This window comes from Cucurbita moschata, unplaced genomic scaffold (assembly GCF_002738365.1).
Source record: "Cucurbita moschata cultivar Rifu unplaced genomic scaffold, Cmos_1.0 Cmo_Scf00022, whole genome shotgun sequence".
NCBI lineage: Eukaryota > Viridiplantae > Streptophyta > Magnoliopsida > Cucurbitales > Cucurbitaceae > Cucurbita > Cucurbita moschata.
Window position 1 is genome coordinate 2,497,364 of NW_019268538.1, and position 17,838 is coordinate 2,515,201.

Sequence of the window (17,838 nt, forward strand, 5' to 3'; positions counted from 1 at the left end):
TTACTATAATTACACAATTAGCATATATTTTAATTATTTTACAAACGCAACCACACATCAAATTATCATTAATTACAACTCACGTCCTTCTAGTTTGCCATATTTCAAACTATTTACCTATACTTTAGTTTCTTTCCCATTGCAACCAAATTCCAAATTTGCATAATTGCATATATACCAAACTTGTCGAGTTTAACAAGCCAAAAGGGTACGATTTGAAATTATGCAAACCATGGGGATCTTTTGAGAATATTTTTAAAATTGAGAGATCAAAGTTAAATATAGAAGATTTTTGTTGGATATTTTTTAAACATTAATAGCAACTTTAAATAAATTAATGTTTCTTAAAAAAATTATTTTAGGCTACACATTTTTTTACATTTTTTTGGAATAAGATATGAAATTAAATCTTATAATCAAAATATTCCGCTTTTTTTATTTTTGTTTTATTAAATATATAGCTCTAGCTAATAATTTTGAGCCTCATTTGGTCATTTCGACCATACGTGACATTATTTGACTATAATATATGATTTGATAAGACGTTAAATTTATTATAATCCAATCATACAATATAAATATTGTTTCAAATTTTGCACGTGTAAGTGATCAATAATGTTTTTAAATTATTTTTTTAAAAAAATATTTATTTATAAATTTGTATGATTAAAGTTTACATTAAAAAAGAAAAAACTATTTGAGTTTCATATATTAATTTTTTCATCAACCAACCAACAAAAATATTGATTTATTTTAATCTAAAAATAAAAAAAAAATGATTGTGTGACAAATCTATATTATATTTTTATCATTAAAAAAATATAAAATAAAAAAATACTTACTAATTACTGGGGAAAAGGATAATTAACGTGTGACGTGGCAAGATATAATTGGATAATGGTAAAAGGGTTGCAAAGAAATGGAACGTAGAGGAAAAAGCCAAAGCCAGATAGCAGCCAATAATATCACGGAATCGAAAATCTTTCTAGTTAAGACGGATTTTGCTTCCCACTTGTTAGAAAAGAGGGAATCTTGGGAAGAGAGCGATGAAGGAAACGGAAGAAAGAGAGATGGGTTTGTAATAATTGAGATTTTAAGGTTTAACATTTGGTTTTTGTTTGATATCCACACAATAATTCCCTCCAAAAATCCCTACAATAATTCCCTCCAAAAATCCCTATCTTCTTCTTCTGCTAATTCGTAATTCAAGCCTTGAGACCGCCCATTAAATACATGGGTCTCTCCTTCCCTTGTTTATGCACACAAACTGTTTGATAAATTGCCCAAGAGAGGGATTGAAGGCGATTGAGAGCTCTGTGGGTGGTGGTGGTGGAGGAGGATTTGATGATGGTCCATTGATGAAGAACACGACTTGCTTTTGAAGTTTGAGGTGAGAAGAAAGGACCCCACCTTCTTCATTTCTTTTTATCTGCTCTTCTTCTTTGTAGCCACCATTATCTCCGCCACTAGTTCTAGATCTCCTAGTCGTTGTCTGTTGTGTGTCATTTCTATATTTCTTACAATTTTAAGGTGTTGGGTGCACCTAATTGTGGCTTATCTGCCAACAACTCCGATCTATTTTTCCACCTTATTCTTTTGGTTTAGCTCTTTTTTAAGAAACAAAATCAGGGATTTTGGAGATATGGGTCATTGCATCTAGACTCTTATAGCTTTATTATCATTGTTTATTTATTTTTTTCGCTTCTTGGGACTCTCCAGGTGTCAGGAAACCACCATAGATTTGAGACTGCCCCACCCAATCGACAAGTTTCAGTCATGGGTTCATCCAATAGAACCAATTTAGCTCACTTGGCCCTGTTTTTTATTTGAATGTCAGCTGGGTTTGGGCGTCTGTACGTTCAAATGCTTTAAAGGAAGAAAGATTAAGAAGCTGAGGGAGCTGTTCTAACTTTCTTTTGGTTCCTGGACTGGTGAAGTGAAGCCAACTTTCCCCACGAAAGTTTGTCTTGTGAGGTGGCTCAAGGCACCTCTAGTTTGCTCTGTTAGACTTCAACGTGGAGCCCACCCTTGGGGTTGGTGGGCTTCTTTGAACCAATTGAAACCCACATTTGAAAGGTGCCACAGGATCCCATAAGCCATATTGAACTTCCTTTTTTGCCTTTCTTAATGATCTAGGAGGAAGAAGTAAAAGGGGCTTCATTTCAGTTTTATTCCCCTCATTAACCACTGTATTCCCACAATTGGGTTCTTCCATTCATCTTTCCCCCTGTCTTTTATGCTAAATCCATTTTTTTATCCATAAAAGAAAGTACCTCTTTTCTGATGCTTCTTTGTTTCTTCCTCACTTGCCTCTCCTTCCTCCTCTTTATAAAGTCCCTCCCTCTCAAACCACTCCCACTATGGGCATATGAGATGAGGCTCTTGCCCCACTGGTTCTGGAAAGAATTATCATTCTTTCCCATATACAAGGTGATCAAGAACAGTCTTTGTACATATCTTTTTAGTATTCCATCGAGGATGTCCTTGAAAAAGAAATATCTTTCAAAAATAGAGAATGTTGAGGAAAACAGTGAGATGTCGGTGTTGGACTTGCCAGAATTGGTCTTGGAATGCATTCTAGAGAGACTTCCACCGGGCGCTCTATGTAGTATGGCGGGTGTTTGTAGTTCATTGAGAGAGAGATGTATAAGTGACCATCTTTGGGAGAAGCACATACAACGAAAATGGGGTAAAGTTATTGGTCAAGCTGCTTACAGAGAGTGGCAATGGTATCTTGCTTCTAGAGTTGGTGCAAGTAATCTTAAGCAAAACAAGCAGAAGAGCATTATTAGACTTTTGTCTTTTGGTTGGTCTCTTTCATGGATCAGATCCAAGGCTAATGACAATAACACGCAACGAAATTCGCTGCCGGTTGATTCAATCATGTCTTGGTATCTTGCGCTTGAGACTGGCAGATTTTGGTTCCCAGCTCAGGTCTATAACCGTGAGGTAAACGACTCGTAATCGTATGCTTCCAGTTGTGAACAAGTCTTTTCTATGTATTCAGATTTCCCCGCTTCCTGTCATGAAGTGTTTAGCTCTATCTGATCTGAATAGTTAATAGTTAACTGTGTATTGGGCTGGCCTTTTCAAAGTATTGTAACTGATATTTGAAGTATTCAATTATGCAGAATGGCCATGTTGGTTTCATGTTGTCTTGTTATGATGCAAAGCTTTGCTACGATCCCCACACGGACACCTTCCAAGCGAGGTGATTAAGCAAACACCCACTGTCTAACTCGGCAGCATCAATTATTGCCCTGTTTTCTTTTACAGATCTTTCAATTGAGAAAATGTACTCTTTCTTACAGGTACCCTCCACATGGCAGGCGAGCAATCGCAATTGAGAATGGCGTGCAATGGGAGAGGCTTAGAGCGCCGCCCATCGATACTCCTCCACACGATCTTCATATCTCAGACTGTTTGAATGAATTGTGCCCTGGTGACCATATTGAGATACAGTGGAGAAAAAACAAAGAATTCCCTTATGGTTTGTTCTTCAGCCTAGATCTCTTTTGAGCTTTTTTGCAATTTATCTATTGAATTTCTACCTGTTCGGAGTCCTAGCTCAAATCATCCCCTTTCGACTTGTTCGTCTAAATCAAGGTATTACAGTTTGACGAAAGGTCATAGAAGCAAAAGGAAAAGACCCATATGAACATAGAAAAGGAAATACTAAATAGTCGGTCAATCGTTTATCAAAGTTAGCTCGTTTTTTGTTTCTTTGGGGACAGAAAGTTCTTTTTATAATATAAGAACTTTGTTTTACGTAATAAGAACCATTACTGTTGTAACTTTTTATAGCTAATTAACTAAGGGCTCATAAACTGTGGCATATGCATTGCAGGTTGGTGGTATGGCGCTGTAGGTCACTTGGAAACATGTGATCGAAATGCTACTCACTGCAGATGTCATTATAGTGGTGAGTTTTCTTCCCCACTTCTAGTTTGATCATTGATTTTGGATTGTTGTTTGTTCTATGGAAGTTCAAGCAGCAGAGTTACTGATCATTGAGCTAGTTCTGAAATCTTTACTATAAGATTCAACTCAAAATGGAAACCAATTTTCATAATTTAAACGAAAGAACAAAGCATAAATAATAAAGACAACCCCACAAAAAGAGTGGACATAGCCACTTAAGAACACAGAGAGGCCTCCCCGCTTCTCCTTTGTCTTATAAGTAGTTGTTTTCTGAACCTTCATTTACTTGTAGTCTGAGGTATTATAAGCCATTCTTCGTTGTTTTGATGAGTCATTACTTGACCTGCACTGGCATGGGCAGAGTCAGTAGTTTGTATGGGTCGCTGTTTCAGAACCCTATCGAAAAGCATCTCATTTTTAAAATGTGGGCCAAAACTTTTTATGCTATTTGATTGGTCCCCTAGACATTATTGTCAGTATGTCATCATTTCTACCAACATATTCATAGCTTTTGTCCCAGTGGAATGCTTGTGTCCAACCACTGATCTATTGAATTGTCTTAGTGGAGCTTTTATGGCCAACCACTCTGAGGTAACTGGACGCTGCCCAACCCTTTTGTTACCGGTTGAGTTGGTGTTTATTTTAACAATTGGGAAATTAATGCCGTCCGGAGATAGAAAAGGACCTAAGGACCTCCTTTTAAAGGAAAAAAAAAAAAACGAACTTGTTTAACTCGCTAGGCCTTTGGAACAAAGATGACTTTGTTCACGTGTTGGACCATATGGCTAGTTATATATATACTAGAATATTTGCAACGATTGGAAAGACAAAACCGATCGAGAGGAAAGTTGCTTTTATGGTTGGCGCTTTTCCATTGGATATAGATTGCACTAGCAACATGAGAGGGGGAATTCTAACGTCTGATCATTTAGTTGAGAGTATAATGCTTTAACTAATCGAGCTATCCTTGGGTTGGGTTGTCTGTGCTGGAGTGTTGGTTTCTCTTTATTCTTAAAGATTATCCACTAGGTGCAGCTGGTTTGTACTTTGTTTTTTTCTACCTTTTTTAGTCCTTTTGGTTAGGATGAACTTTATTGCTACTTTTTCAGAATAATCACTACTTATCTGTATCTGGGATCAATATAATGGGACAAGTACTTGATGACAAATATTTGGAAATAGGACAGTAGTAGTGTAATGCTCCAGATCCACCGCTAGCAGATATCGTCTTCTTTGGGCTTTCTCTCTCGGGCTTCCCCTCAAGGCTTTAAAACGCGTCTGCTAGGGAAAGATTTTCATACCCTTAGGGTAATTTGTTCTCCTCCCCAACCAATGTGGGACATCACAATCCACCCTCCTTTGGGGCCCAACATCCTCGTTGGCACTCGTTCCTTTCTTCAATCGATGTGGGACCACCACCAAATCCACCCCCCTTTGGAGCCCACCGTCCTTACTGGCACACCGCATCATGTTTACCCCCCTTCAGAGAACAGTGAGAAGGTTGGCACATCGTCCGGTGTCTAGCTCTGATACCATTTGTAACAACCTAGACCCACCGCTAGCAGATATTGTCCTCTTTGGGCTTTTCCTTTTGGGCTTCCCTTCAAGACTTTAAAATTCGTCTGCTAGGGGAAAGTTTCCACACTTTTATAAAGGGTGGTTTGTTCTCCTCCTCCCCAATTAATGTGGAAGTAGGATATCTGATATACTAGTAGGCTAAGAATCTGTGACTTCAAAAGCATTTAAGTTCCATCAGCTTAATATTTTGAAATCATCATTTCTGTTATGAATATTGGTAAAAACTTGGTGTTCATCAGTGACTTCTTCCATCATCAAAGTTCAAGTTGTGTGATTATCATATGAAAGTGTAGAAGTGGTTGCTGATATGTAAAATTTTGTGAACAGAAACTGTGGTGCTGGAGTTCAATCAGTACACCCCTGGATCAAGATGGAGACTCGCAGCCATCAACCGAAAGGACCATCGAGAGGAAGGCAACGAGGTCGACGGGTTCTACGGAGGAATCCGAAAGCTTTGCTCCGATCAAGAAATCTCAATGTGGAAACAACTTTGGCCTACAGACATCTTGGAGTAGGTAGGAGCTTGGTTCCCCCTTCACACCTCTTGAGCTTGGAGCTCATGCTTCTTCTTCTTCCTCTGTGTAATCTAATTACTCTGTTTCAAGGGATGTGAAGAAAGTGATTTTAGGAACAGCAAAAGAATATAGGCTTTCTGTTTAGATTCAAGTAGTGTGAAGACTGTAGCTGTCTACTCTTCCTTCCACTTTGATAATCTAATAATCTATTGCTTTAAATTTCATTTTGTTTCTTCTGTTTTTGGTGGGAATGTCGTCGCTTCAATGTGATTTGTGGTCCTTATATGATTGGCTCCCACCCATGACCAAATTTTGATGCTAAACAAACAACGGCGTGATATCCTACCTCGGTTAGGGAGGAGAAAGAAGCATTATTTATAAGGGTGTGAAATTTTTGACACGTTTTTAAAAACCTGAGGAGAGTTCGAAAGGGAAAGTCCAAAAAAGACAATAATTGCAAGTGGTATACTTGAGTTGTTACAATGGTATTAGAGCCAGATAGACGATGTGTCAGTAAAGAGGCTGAGCCTTGAAGAAGGTAGACACGAGACGGTGTGCTTGTAAGGACGTTGGGTCTAGAAGAGGATGGATTATGGAGTCCCACATAAATTGGAGAAGAGAACGAGTGTCAGTGAGGACGCTGGGTCTTGAAGATGGTGGATTATTATAGGGTCCCACATTGATTGGAGAAGGGAACGAGTGTCAGTGAGGACGCTGGGCCCCGAAAGAGGTGGATTGTGAGATCACACGAGAAAGGAACGAATCGAATGTCAGAGACGACACTAAGTCTTTGAATGAATTTTTCAAATTGGGCTACTGATGAGGTAATTGGGGCCTGTAATTTGTTCTGCTGGGTTGTTTGTTGGGCCTTTGTGGAAATGGTTAATGGGCCGTTTTCAGCCCATTACTGTTTATTTGCGTTTTCCCCGTTTCATCTTTCTCTTCCTTTACACCCAAGTAAGACACTACCAAGAAAGGATCAAAATCATCGTTCCACAGATTCTGGCGAGCGAATTTGATTTTGAGCGCCGAGACCGGTGGAGCTTTTGCCGCCAATGCGAGGCGGCGGAATTTTGAGCCGATGAGGAAGTGGAAGGATCTTTCCATCGCAGGTACAAATTCATCTTCGCTTTGCGTTCGTTGCTTGTTTTTCTTCTCTGTTAGATCATCTTGATCAAACAGATATATCTGAGATTGAAACGGCTGCTAGCTTTGAATTCAAACTCGTCTATAGTAGAATTTGGATGTGCATGTCCAAAAGGAGATTTGCACTGCTTCGCACTGTGAAATTCCATGTTCTTCAGCTGCATTTTATGAAAAAAAAAAAAAAATCGTTTAGGGATTTGAATTTGCAGAAAGAATCAAGTTTCCTAGCGGAAGGTTTTCAAGTAGAATTAAAAGCTTAGAAGAGACATTGAGTGCAGAGGAATTTCTCCTGAATTAAAGGATGAAGTTATCTCAAAGTTCATCTCAACTCTGTCTGTTCACATTTGTGGTAATTTAAAGAAGAAAAGAATTAGGGATTGGTTCCTTTCACTCCCCTGCCTCTGCTTTTCCTCTCTCATCCTCCCATAGAAATCTCAAAGCTATATAGCTTTTTCATACATAAAATTCAAAACGGTGACCAAATGACTACACCAACAACAGCTACAACACGAATCCACACTGCACTATTTTATCCTAATATTGATGGAACTATTATCATATTTCTTGGACATTTTACGGGTGAACATAATCACCGTACATATTTTTCAAACCATTTTCGTTGATGTTATTTAGTTAGCTTTAAAAACTAAACTTATGGTTGAAATGCAGTGTTTATTGTTGTCGTATTCCATGTTATTTAGAACGTATGTGTTTGAGACATCGATGAATCATGATATTATGTTGCCTACACTAACCTTGACAACAAAGCCTAGATTTGAAGTCTTTAAAAAGGTGCCTCATATAAAGAAAGCTTGAATTTCTTCGCATTTTCATAATTCAATTCCATTCAATTTTTATCAAACTCGGCTCGAACATTAACTTCGAAATGAGGAGGTGTAAGCACTTGATTCTCTTCGATAAAGATGGAACTATGTTAGGATAGAGGAGGAAGACTGCTATTGAGTGTGTGGTTGATTAGTTGGGTTTGTTACATTTCCTACTAATTATATATATATATATATATATATATAAACAATAATGATATTTACACGTGGCATTATCTGGTAGGGTAAACAAAGATATTAAATTCCAACGTTTTAAAGCTCCAGAGACGCAAAAATACGGTCCCGCCAATTGTGAGCCACCGGCCAAATTGACGGTGCAGATGCACCTGCACGCTCGAGCCATTCACGTAGCCACCATGTCGGTTTCGATAACGTCAAAGTACGGTGCGCCACAATTGCCGGACCCCACGTCACCCGGATTCCGATCCGCGTCCAAATACAAAAAATTTACGTCTAACTTTTATATTTATTGAAATTAGGCAAATTAATTAATTTACGTCAAACTTTTATATTTATTTCCCTAAACTTTTTAAAGGATTATTTTAATTCTTACTTTTTTTTTTAATTAATGATACAGAGTCGATTAATATCTTTATTGGCACGAGACTTTTAAGTGAATTTAAAAATTAAACCATGAAAATTTCCGTACCAATGTCAATTTAAGCATAAACTTTTTGATTTAATAGGGAAATTATTATAAATAAAAAATGAAAGGATATTCAAAGAGAAGAAATTAAAAATTAATTTGGAGAGAGAATGAAGAAGTTACCAACTTCCAACGGATAACTATCTACCGCCACTCTTTCAATATTTATTGATATTCCATTAATTCTAATGTGAAAAGGAAAATAATAATAAAATAAAAGGAAATTTAGGCATTAACGATGACCACCAACCCAACAAATTGGGAAATTTTAATTTTTAATTTTTAATTTTTTTTTTTGTTGTTTGCTTATTTGAGAGGAACTCCAACTACGGCGCATTTAGCTGCTCTTCAATTCCCATATATATATTTGTTCTCATCGGTTACTGTGTTCTTCTCTTCAACGCGCCAAATTGTTCTTTCCTCAATTTCCACTCCAGGTTCGATTCTTTTCCTCTCTTCCTTTTTGACCCTTTTTCGTATTTTTTCTTCTTCTGCGATTTCTGTTCGTTGCGTTTTGCCGTCCAGAAACTGTAGGTAAAGGGAAACGGCATATTCTAGAAGCCATTGTTATTGTGATAATTTCGCTGTTTTTCTTTAGTGTTCGTAAATTGTAATCTGTACGCTAATTGGTTTGCGCGCGGGAGTCAGGTGGTTTTTTGATTTATTTATAAAATTGGGTTATGATCGCTTGCGAGTGTTCTCTAATCGAGAATTTCGGTTGATTCTGTTCGTTTTGCTTTTTATGCGCTTGTTTCGGTGTTTTTTGGTTGGGTTGAGTACTGTACTTGTTAATGGAAGTTTGATGAACTTTGTTTTCGTATTACTTACTTCGAGCGCTCGGTTTATTATCATATTCCGTCTCCTTTCTGGGTTATGATGCTATACTGAATTTTACAGTGTTAGAACTTGAATTTTAGGGTCGCAATGAAACTTAGATTACAACAGCGTTATCATTTATGATGGAGAATTTCATTTACAGTCTATTTGTTGGGTTGATAATCAATGGGAAGTCAATGGAAACTCTCGTAACTGGAACTGGAGTCTCGAATCTTGCAGTTTCATGGCTGCTTATTCAGTCGAGCACATGTGACTGAGTTGCCGTGGGAAAATCGTGAGATGTTCTTATAAGGGTGCATTTCAAGAAGCATATAATGCCACTTGAAAAAAATTGGCTGGTGGATTTTGTATATACCAAAAAGTAGAGTAGTTCTTGGTGATGTTTTGATGAGAAGAAGAATAGCTCATCATCAATTGCATACAAGATCAGAAAAAACATGCCAGTAGGTCATTGCTGTCCAATTCTTGAGTGAGCTTGGTGTGAAAATACCTAAGGAATAGTTGCTAGGGTTGATTAATATTTCTGTGAATGAAAGGAGTTTGTTCAACCTTGATATATCTTGGTGAACATCTCAGTATGAGGCTGGGTATTGGGAGGAATGTGCCTTTAAGAATCTAAGATTGGCGCCAATGGAGGAACTATGAATGAAGAATTCATAGACTTAGATTAGAAAAATAAAGCTCATTTTAGAACTTGTTGCTTTATATCATCCATGCTAATTGATGTGGTGGAGAGGTATTTTGTAAGATCCCATATTGGTTGGGGAGGAGAACAAAGCATTCTTTATAAGGGTGTGAAAACCTCTCCCTAACAGACACGTTTTAAAAACCTTGAGGAGAAGCTCTAAAGGGAAAGCCCAAAGAGGACAATATATGCTAGTGGTGGGCTTGGGTTGTTACAAATGGTATCAGAGTCAGACACCGGGTGATGTGATAGCGAGGAGGCTAAGCTCCGAAGGGGGGTGGACACGAGGCAGTGTGTCAGCAAGGACGCTGAGCCCCGAAATGGGGTAGATTGTGAGATTTCATATCGGTTGGGAGGAGATATTTCATATAATATAATTCGGTTGGGGAGGAGATAATACTTTTCTATCCTAATTGGCGTTCTAATTCATGAATCGCGATGAAGTCTGATTACTATGTAATGTCATTATATATTACTCTTCTTACTTGTATATGAGAGATTAAAAGAATAGTTTTAATAATTCCTTGTGTTCTTCAATCAAATGATATCACACCATTCGACAGAAGCAATTGTAAAATCAAATTTGACTAGTCTATTATTAAAGTTTCATCTGTTATTGATCTTGATTTGGCAGAAAACTTACTTGGTTTATTTCTCAAACTCAGTTCTTTTTCTTGCTTCTGCCTTCACAATGTCGAGTGTGGAGGAGCCACTTGGTCTTGATAAATTGCCAAGCATGAGTACAATTGATCGGATACAGAGATTTTCCTCTGGTGCTTGCCGACCTATAGGAGACGACATAGGAATGGGGATCTGCTGGATTGAAGGAGGGAGAAGTAGCTTATCCAATAGTTGCAGGTAATCAGAATATTAATCTCTTTTCTTAAGAAAATAATCATTCTTGATTTTTCAGTTTGCTTTTGCATATTTGCTTGTGCAATTCTTGTTGATCTGGGCTGGATATTGATTGTCATTTACTTATTTCTTACTAGATGTCATTTTTATGCTTCTTCTTCTTCATTGTTATGATCATTATTTTAAATCTCTTTCAACAGGGAATATGATGAGGATGCTAGAGAGACGTTTCCATGGAGAAGACATAGGAAAGAGACATCCCAAAATGGCTCTGTCAATAAGAGGACAATGAGCATAGGCTCGAAAAAGTTTGTAACCGGAGATTTTTGTGATTCCCACTGTTCATCAGGTCCTGAATACCAGACTGAGAGTAGTAGCCACCATATACAGAACATGACAAATAAGGTGATTTAGTAACATTCCTTTTAGAATCTTGAAATGTTCTACAACTAATTGAGAGGCGTTTCCTTCCAATTCATTTGTTTTACCTGTCTGTAGCCAACACTCCTATCCCTTTTTAATTGCGTTTCTTGCTCTACCTGGTACCTATCATATTCTAGACACTTAACCAACTTTCATAAGATGATATATATGGTGGTCTATGGAATCTCTCTCTTAGCGTGTGGCCTGTTCTGATCTGATGATCTTGTTTTGAATGTGGGCTTGCAGTTTTGGAATGGTATGCCAAAGTTTGTGAAGATAGTTGAAGTGGGTCCAAGAGATGGACTTCAAAATGAGAAGGATATGGTACCAACATCTGTAAAGGTTGAATTGATCCATAGACTAGTATCTTCAGGATTGCCTGTGGTTGAGGCTACCAGTTTTGTATCACCTACACGGGTGCCTCAGGTAATTTTTGTACAAGCTCCCTTTGACCTTTTTTAACCATATTTCTAAATGATATAGAAAATTGAAAACTTTTTCTTTTTTGAGCTGAATATTCAGTAAGACAGCAAAAAAGTTCAGAACACCAAATTGTACCCTTTCTACTTTAGTGGTTTTGGCTTTACTGTTTATTACACCCTGATTGCTTTTGAGACGAACTAATGTATTCTTTGTCCAGTTATCTGATGCAACCGAAGTGATGGAAGGCGTTCGTAATTTGGAAGGTGTCAGATTGCCAGTGTTAACACCTAATATGAAAGTAGCTCATCTTCTAAAACAATGTTGATTCTTTTGAAGAACATTGACAGATTGAATCCTCTTGTCTAAAACTTCACCTTCTTCCAGGGGTTTCGTGCTGCTGTGGCGGCTGGAGCAAAGGAAGTGGCAGTCTTTGCATCAGCCTCTGAATCATTTTCAAAATCCAACATCAATTGTAGCATTGAAGAAAGTCTTGATCGTTATCGTGCTGTAACTTCTGCTGCAAAAGAGCTTGGAATCCCTGTTCGAGGGTATGCCTCCATAAATATCGAATTTGACATTTTCTGTCTTCTTTAGCAGGGTTTACAATGAACGATTCTATAATAGTAATAATGATTTCGAGAAAAGAAATAATGGTTTCAAGATGAAAGGAAAAGAACTTCACTGATTCGGGCACGTTTTGATAATAATTCATGTCACAAGCCCAAATCAGTATCGTTTGTTTTCTTCATCGTCATGGCCTTAGAATCCATCTCTTTGATTATAAAAAGGAAAATCAGCCAGTATTCGTTAGTTTAAAACAAGTTGAATAGTGTAGCTGAATTCATTATTATGTCAACAAGGCTTAACTCCAACCATGAGTGACGATTTGTAGAATTGTGTGAGATCCCACGTTGGTTGGAGAAGGGAACGAAACATTTCTTATAAGGGTGTGGAAACCTCTCCCTAATAGACGCGTTTTAAAAAACCTTGAGGAGAAGTCTGAAAAAGAAAGCCAAAAGAGGACAATATCGACTAGCGGTAGGCAAGGAAATCAAAATTTTGAATATGAATTATTTGCTGGTATTGTATTGTTCTCCACAGTCCACATTATGTTCTTGGAGGGTCCTCTAATTGATATAACTAATTGGGTATGGATTTGAATAGGTATGTATCATGCGTTGTTGGGTGTCCAACAGAAGGAGCAATTCCACCATACAAAGTGGGTTATGTAGCAAAACAGCTTTATGATATGGGTTGCTTCGAGATTTCTCTTGGGGACACCATTGGAGTTGCCACGCCTGGTAACAATTTTGAAATTAATTCAAAACAGAAGTTGAAAACGAGTGATTCAAACATCCTTTATCTTCTGGTGTTACAGGGACTGTTGTTCAGATGCTTGAAGCTGTAATGGCTGTGGTTCCTGTCGACAAGCTTGCAGTCCACTTCCATGACACTTACGGCCAATCACTTCCAAATATTCTAGTATCCCTCCAAGTAAGGCCTCTTGCAATAGCTTAGCCTATGATTCATTTGAGCCAACAACTTCAACCATGAACTGATGTCTTGAATGTCTTGAACGTTTTGAACAGATGGGGATTAGCACAATAGATTCCTCTGTTGCAGGCTTGGGTGGATGCCCTTATGCAAAAGGAGCATCAGGGAATGTTGCAACTGAGGATGTGTTGTACATGCTCCATGGACTTGGTATAAAAACCAATGTAGATTTGGCAAAGGTCATATCTGCTGGGAATTTCATCAATAACCATTTGGGGCGGCCATCGGGTTCGAAGACCGCCGTTGCCTTGAGTCGTGTCGCAGCCGATGCTTCCAAGATTGAACAAGATTTGAACAAGTAAAGAAAAGTTTCACTTCAAGAAACTTTCTTATAGTATGTGTTGTGTCTTATCTGGTTGAATTATGCAGCCATATACCAGATCTCAAATATAAGTATCATCTGCCATTTAAGCAGAAAGTTTATGGATCTGAATCCCCTACATAATTTGAAGAGGATTTAGTTTATTACTACAGTTATTTAAACTGGATTTCATAGACAGACTTGACCATAATGATACAATCATTAAACTTATAACAGTGTTCTTTCAAGTGTTGTTTGAGTGAATATCAAGAAATGTGGAAAAGCAAATCTATTAGAAATACTTATATAAAGTGGAAAATCCAATGTCTGTGAACGACAGTGACTGCAAATCCCTTGAAAACAAAAAACTTGTTCTTCCAAATCCTTGTTGGTAATTGAATTCACATCAGACTCTTGCAAAACGTGGTTTATGGAGGCAAAATGATATATGAAATGGGAGACGCATGCAGCAGAAAATTGTACTATTCTGGGGAACTGAATGACTCCAGAAAGCTTCGAGCAGCATCCAAACTCAGTTCTTCATTAACCTGTAGTCAATTTGATTATATGGTTTTTGTTCTAATGTCATTGGGAAGGGGAAAAAAGAAACAAAAATGTAACTTCATGACATCTTCATAATGACATACAAGTTTATTGTGTATCTGTTGAAATGAGTTGCAGAACCTCTCTGCTTCAACCTTGCCGACCTGCATGGAATGAACGAGCAAAGAAGTTGTTTGACACAAATTAAACATTGTTCTTCTTACATTCACACTAAATAAATAATGAAATGCTTCATAAGGATGGTTTGAGAAATCCAGTTATTTGCATTTGATTTTAAGATATGTTCATTGGCATTCAACGATTTAACAAAATCAGAAATTGGATATACACACACGACTTTTTCAGCACCTTGAAGCATTAGACGAATTCGAGTGTTGAAAAGGCACGACAATAATATATGTAGGCGGACAATTTTGTTCAACTGCCATTTTATGATATGATATAGATTGTAACTAATGAATAATAAACTTAATCATGACGACTTGTAACAGAAAAGGACAGCCAAGTAGCTCTAGAAGGTTTATCCCCTAATTTGGACTAAAATCCTTGGTCGCAGCCCCAACATTTAGGTCCCAAATGATAATCATACATCAAAAAGAAATCGAAGCTCATACCTTCTGCTCAACAGCTAACTTTAGCTTCATCCAGAATTCACCTGTTAGCAATCATCCAAAGAATATGATATTAGGCTCTATTTGAGTACTAGGAAAAACAGGAAGCCTTCTTGTCTGGACCATTGAATAGATACTATTTCTCAAACCAGGAAGGATAGCTTCATAGGTGATTTTAAGAACAGATATATGCTCTACTAGAAAAGATAGCGTCAAGGCGAAATTACTATGCTAGGTACAAAGAAATTTCAACATGGTTACTTAAAGCAAATCCAAACATATTTTAAAACCTTTTTTTTAAGATAAAATACCATGTAGGTCAGGTGGTTGATCCTTTGATTTCTCTCCATCTTCATTCGATGCCTCCTGCCATTCACTTACCTATGAACAATTGGCAGCATTCTGAATTTAATGAACCAGCAATGAGAATATGGAAAAAGGACATGACGTAAGGGAAAAGCATTTGCTTAACCTCACTCTTGGATTGCTTGAATGTTGACTGTCTGGTTAAATCTGACTCCGCCTGAAAATTGTATGAGATTTTTAACAAACTCGAGGGATGCCCATGCTACTAATAGTTGTAACATACTCTTCATGGGAACAGGAAGAATTTAAAATTTTAGGTCATAGCGTTGTATGCATATCATTCAAGAAACATTTTTGAACTTCATATAAGACTCAGCATAAGTGGCTGAAGTTGAACTAAAAACATTCCTATTCTCAAACACTGCAAAAGAAATGATATCACAGCCAGTCTTCTAGAAATCCAGGCCAATGGATCTCCCTCCCAATTATAAGTGCAAACTATAGTAATTTAGAGTCATCATTTCTTTTAGAAATAAGATAAATTGATTTTTTTTTAACAACCACCAAGGTTTGAACCCTTGTAGATACACACAAACCAAGAAACAACTTTTGCACCATGTAAAGTGTACACAAGGAGTAGGACCAAAAAAAATAGCTCTCTGTTTTTCGTCTAAGACTTGACCCATCCATCACAGACATGTGTATCACTGACAAGTTTATAAGAGTCCATCAGGTTGTACTGCAACATCTATCAGTGTGCATATATGCTTCTACGAGATATCTCATCCTTCCATGCAAAAAATTTCTTTTGGCACAATATTACTTTTTAGTTCAACAACATATGAGGGCAAGAATTTGAACTGGCCTTCGAGCTATGTCAGGTTGGTATTTTGGCACAATATAATTGAACTACTGAAGAGTGAAAATAACCTAAAGCTTCAATAATAGAGCTAAACCATCGAGGTTTCAAGCTCTGGTACTTGTGGTTCTATAATCAATATAAAAAGTTAAGCCAATATTACAAGAAAAATTAGAGAAACTGCTATAGATCAAATGGATGGAACATAGCTCATATCCAAGAAATCATGGTCGTATTTCATCAGCTCAATAAACCAAACCAGTTTGTAACCCCAATAGCATCTCCATTAATTCAATTAGCAGTAATCAATTCATGCATAGCTGTTCTTCGAAAGGTAACTCTGCCTAATGGTGGAAAAAGGCATCTCTTCTATAGATTTCAAATACATAAACACCATCGGCCAAATAATGCCTGGAGAATTTAGTTCAATCACCTATTTACCAAATATCTTCACCAACTTGCGTCAATATCTTGCATTAAATCAAAGAGAAGAAGGGCACCGACAGACCTAATTCAAGAAGAGATTTATTCAAATGATGTTGATCCAACAACTAACAAGAATACCCCCAATCCGTCCTAATTGTCGGTGGCTAGTGAGTTGCCACCAATGAATCACAACATTCTAGCGGGAAGAAGATCTAGAAAAATTGAAAGCGAAATAGAGAAGTCATAGCATTACAGTCGTTAACAAAGAACAGGTAGCAATGGAATACATAGCATTGAATGATCAAGAAATTTGTAATGCCAAAAAAGACAGATATATGAGAAAGAGATGAAGAGTACGTGAAAATCTGGAGATCGAACAACGGGAAATAATTGAAGAAGGCGACGAAATTCGAACTCGTCCATGATCGTCCTAGGATCTATGCGACGTCGAAATGAGCTTTTAATACCTTACGCTCAGGAAAATTCGGTTCAAACTCAGAGGCTCTTCAAGAATCAGATTTCTCAAAAACTGCCTTAGGGTAATTCTTCATTTCTTGTTAGACCGGAAAAGAATGTCTTCCCAAAATTACAATTTACAGTTTAACATTTAAAAAAATAATAATTAATAAATCCTTTATTATCTTTTTCAGTATTTTAAAAAATTAACACGACCATCACACACAAAATTAAAAATTTAAATTGTTTAAGTTTAATACACATTTTTTTTTTAATTTTAATACATAATTATTTTAAAAAAAATTTAAATGTGCTTTCAGTCTGCACAAATCTATTACAAATACTTTTTAATTTCCGAGGAGTTTAAGAATCAAATTAAAATAAATTTCAAAATTAAGACGTCAAAAATAAAATATTATATAGAATGAAGTTAGAAATTATTCCGTCATGGACGAGAGTTCAAATTTCGTCTAATTTCTCACTCTCCACAATGATATAATATTGTCCACTTTGAGCATAAGCTCTCGTAGATTTGCTTTGTGCTTCCCCAAAAGACCTCGTATCAATAATGGAGTTAGTATTATTTGTTTATAAACCCATGATCATTTCCTAAATTAGTGGAGGTGGGACTTTTATCATCCAACAATTTCCATTTCAATGCTTCAAGATTTTACTAATAGGGTTAGTTTTAAATTAATTAATTTAAAGTAATTAAATTAGTTTTCATTAATTTTTAGTTATATCACATGATAATTATTTTAAATTAAATGATTGAAAATTACTATCAACAATAAAGGTGAACATGATCAAATTTGAGCAAAGGTATAATATTTTGAAATTTATAAACCAAATTATTATCAACAAATATATTTTTTCCTGAAGTAAAC

General features: G+C 36.8%; 3 protein-coding genes across 7 annotated transcripts; 2 read left to right on the forward strand and 1 right to left on the reverse strand.

The window, feature by feature from the left end:
- Positions 1-1,018: 1,018 nt before the first annotated feature.
- On the forward strand, positions 1,019-6,238 carry LOC111459268 (F-box protein At2g32560-like). Of its 2 annotated transcripts, none has more exons than XM_023102084.1 (6): positions 1,019-1,390; positions 1,720-2,949; positions 3,132-3,211; positions 3,312-3,490; positions 3,848-3,922; positions 5,827-6,238. In XM_023102084.1, exons 2-6 carry the CDS (start codon positions 2,284-2,286, stop codon positions 6,012-6,014), a joined length of 1,188 nt encoding a protein of 395 aa, XP_022957852.1. In that variant the 5' UTR covers positions 1,019-1,390; positions 1,720-2,283; the 3' UTR covers positions 6,015-6,238. The 2 variants fall into 2 exon arrangements, with proteins under 2 accessions (XP_022957852.1, XP_022957853.1); XM_023102085.1 differs by having other exon boundaries at positions 1,838-2,949.
- Positions 6,239-7,001: 763 nt separating this feature from the next.
- LOC111459265 (hydroxymethylglutaryl-CoA lyase, mitochondrial-like) lies at positions 7,002-13,974 on the forward strand. 4 transcript variants are annotated; one of them, XM_023102076.1, is made up of 10 exons: positions 7,002-7,126; positions 8,969-9,088; positions 10,839-11,031; positions 11,229-11,433; positions 11,698-11,877; positions 12,092-12,172; positions 12,259-12,422; positions 13,039-13,175; positions 13,253-13,368; positions 13,464-13,974. In XM_023102076.1, exons 1-10 carry the CDS (start codon positions 7,096-7,098, stop codon positions 13,728-13,730), a joined length of 1,494 nt encoding a protein of 497 aa, XP_022957844.1. In that variant the 5' UTR covers positions 7,002-7,095; the 3' UTR covers positions 13,731-13,974. The 4 variants fall into 4 exon arrangements, with proteins under 4 accessions (XP_022957844.1, XP_022957845.1, XP_022957847.1 ...); XM_023102077.1 differs by lacking the exon at positions 8,969-9,088 and having other exon boundaries at positions 13,464-13,813; XM_023102079.1 differs by lacking the exons at positions 7,002-7,126; positions 8,969-9,088 and adding an exon at positions 9,164-9,185 and having other exon boundaries at positions 13,464-13,813.
- Positions 13,931-17,074, reverse strand: LOC111459271. The gene is made up of 6 exons (XM_023102091.1): positions 16,853-17,074; positions 15,377-15,427; positions 15,216-15,285; positions 14,908-14,948; positions 14,377-14,436; positions 13,931-14,277 (listed from the first exon to the last, which is right to left on the reverse strand). The coding sequence occupies exons 1-6, from the start codon at positions 16,916-16,918 to the stop codon at positions 14,212-14,214; spliced, it is 354 nt and encodes a 117-aa protein (XP_022957859.1). The 5' UTR covers positions 16,919-17,074; the 3' UTR covers positions 13,931-14,211.
- Between the last annotated feature and the right edge of the window lie 764 nt (positions 17,075-17,838).

Bases quoted from the DNA above. Each gene is read 5' to 3' on its own strand.
- LOC111459265 (XM_023102076.1), top strand. From the start codon at position 7,096: ATGAGGAAGTGGAAGGATCTTTCCATCGCAG. The intron at 11,032-11,228 runs GTAATCAGAATA...CTCTTTCAACAG, and splicing joins AGCTTATCCAATAGTTGCAG to GGAATATGATGAGGATGCTA. The intron at 12,173-12,258 runs GTAGCTCATCTT...ACCTTCTTCCAG, and splicing joins TGTTAACACCTAATATGAAA to GGGTTTCGTGCTGCTGTGGC.
- LOC111459268 (XM_023102084.1), top strand. From the start codon at position 2,284: ATGCTTCTTTGTTTCTTCCTCACTTGCCTCTCCTTCCTCCTCTTTATA. The intron at 2,950-3,131 runs GTAAACGACTCG...TCAATTATGCAG, and splicing joins CTCAGGTCTATAACCGTGAG to AATGGCCATGTTGGTTTCAT. The intron at 3,212-3,311 runs GTGATTAAGCAA...TCTTTCTTACAG, and splicing joins ACGGACACCTTCCAAGCGAG to GTACCCTCCACATGGCAGGC.
- LOC111459271 (XM_023102091.1), bottom strand. From the start codon at position 16,918: ATGGACGAGTTCGAATTTCGTCGCCTTCTTCAATTATTTCCCGTTGTT. The intron at 15,428-16,852 runs GTACTCTTCATC...TACAATTTTCAG, and splicing joins TTCGATCTCCAGATTTTCAC to GCGGAGTCAGATTTAACCAG. The intron at 14,949-15,215 runs GTATTTTATCTT...GATTGCTAACAG, and splicing joins TCAACCACCTGACCTACATG to GTGAATTCTGGATGAAGCTA.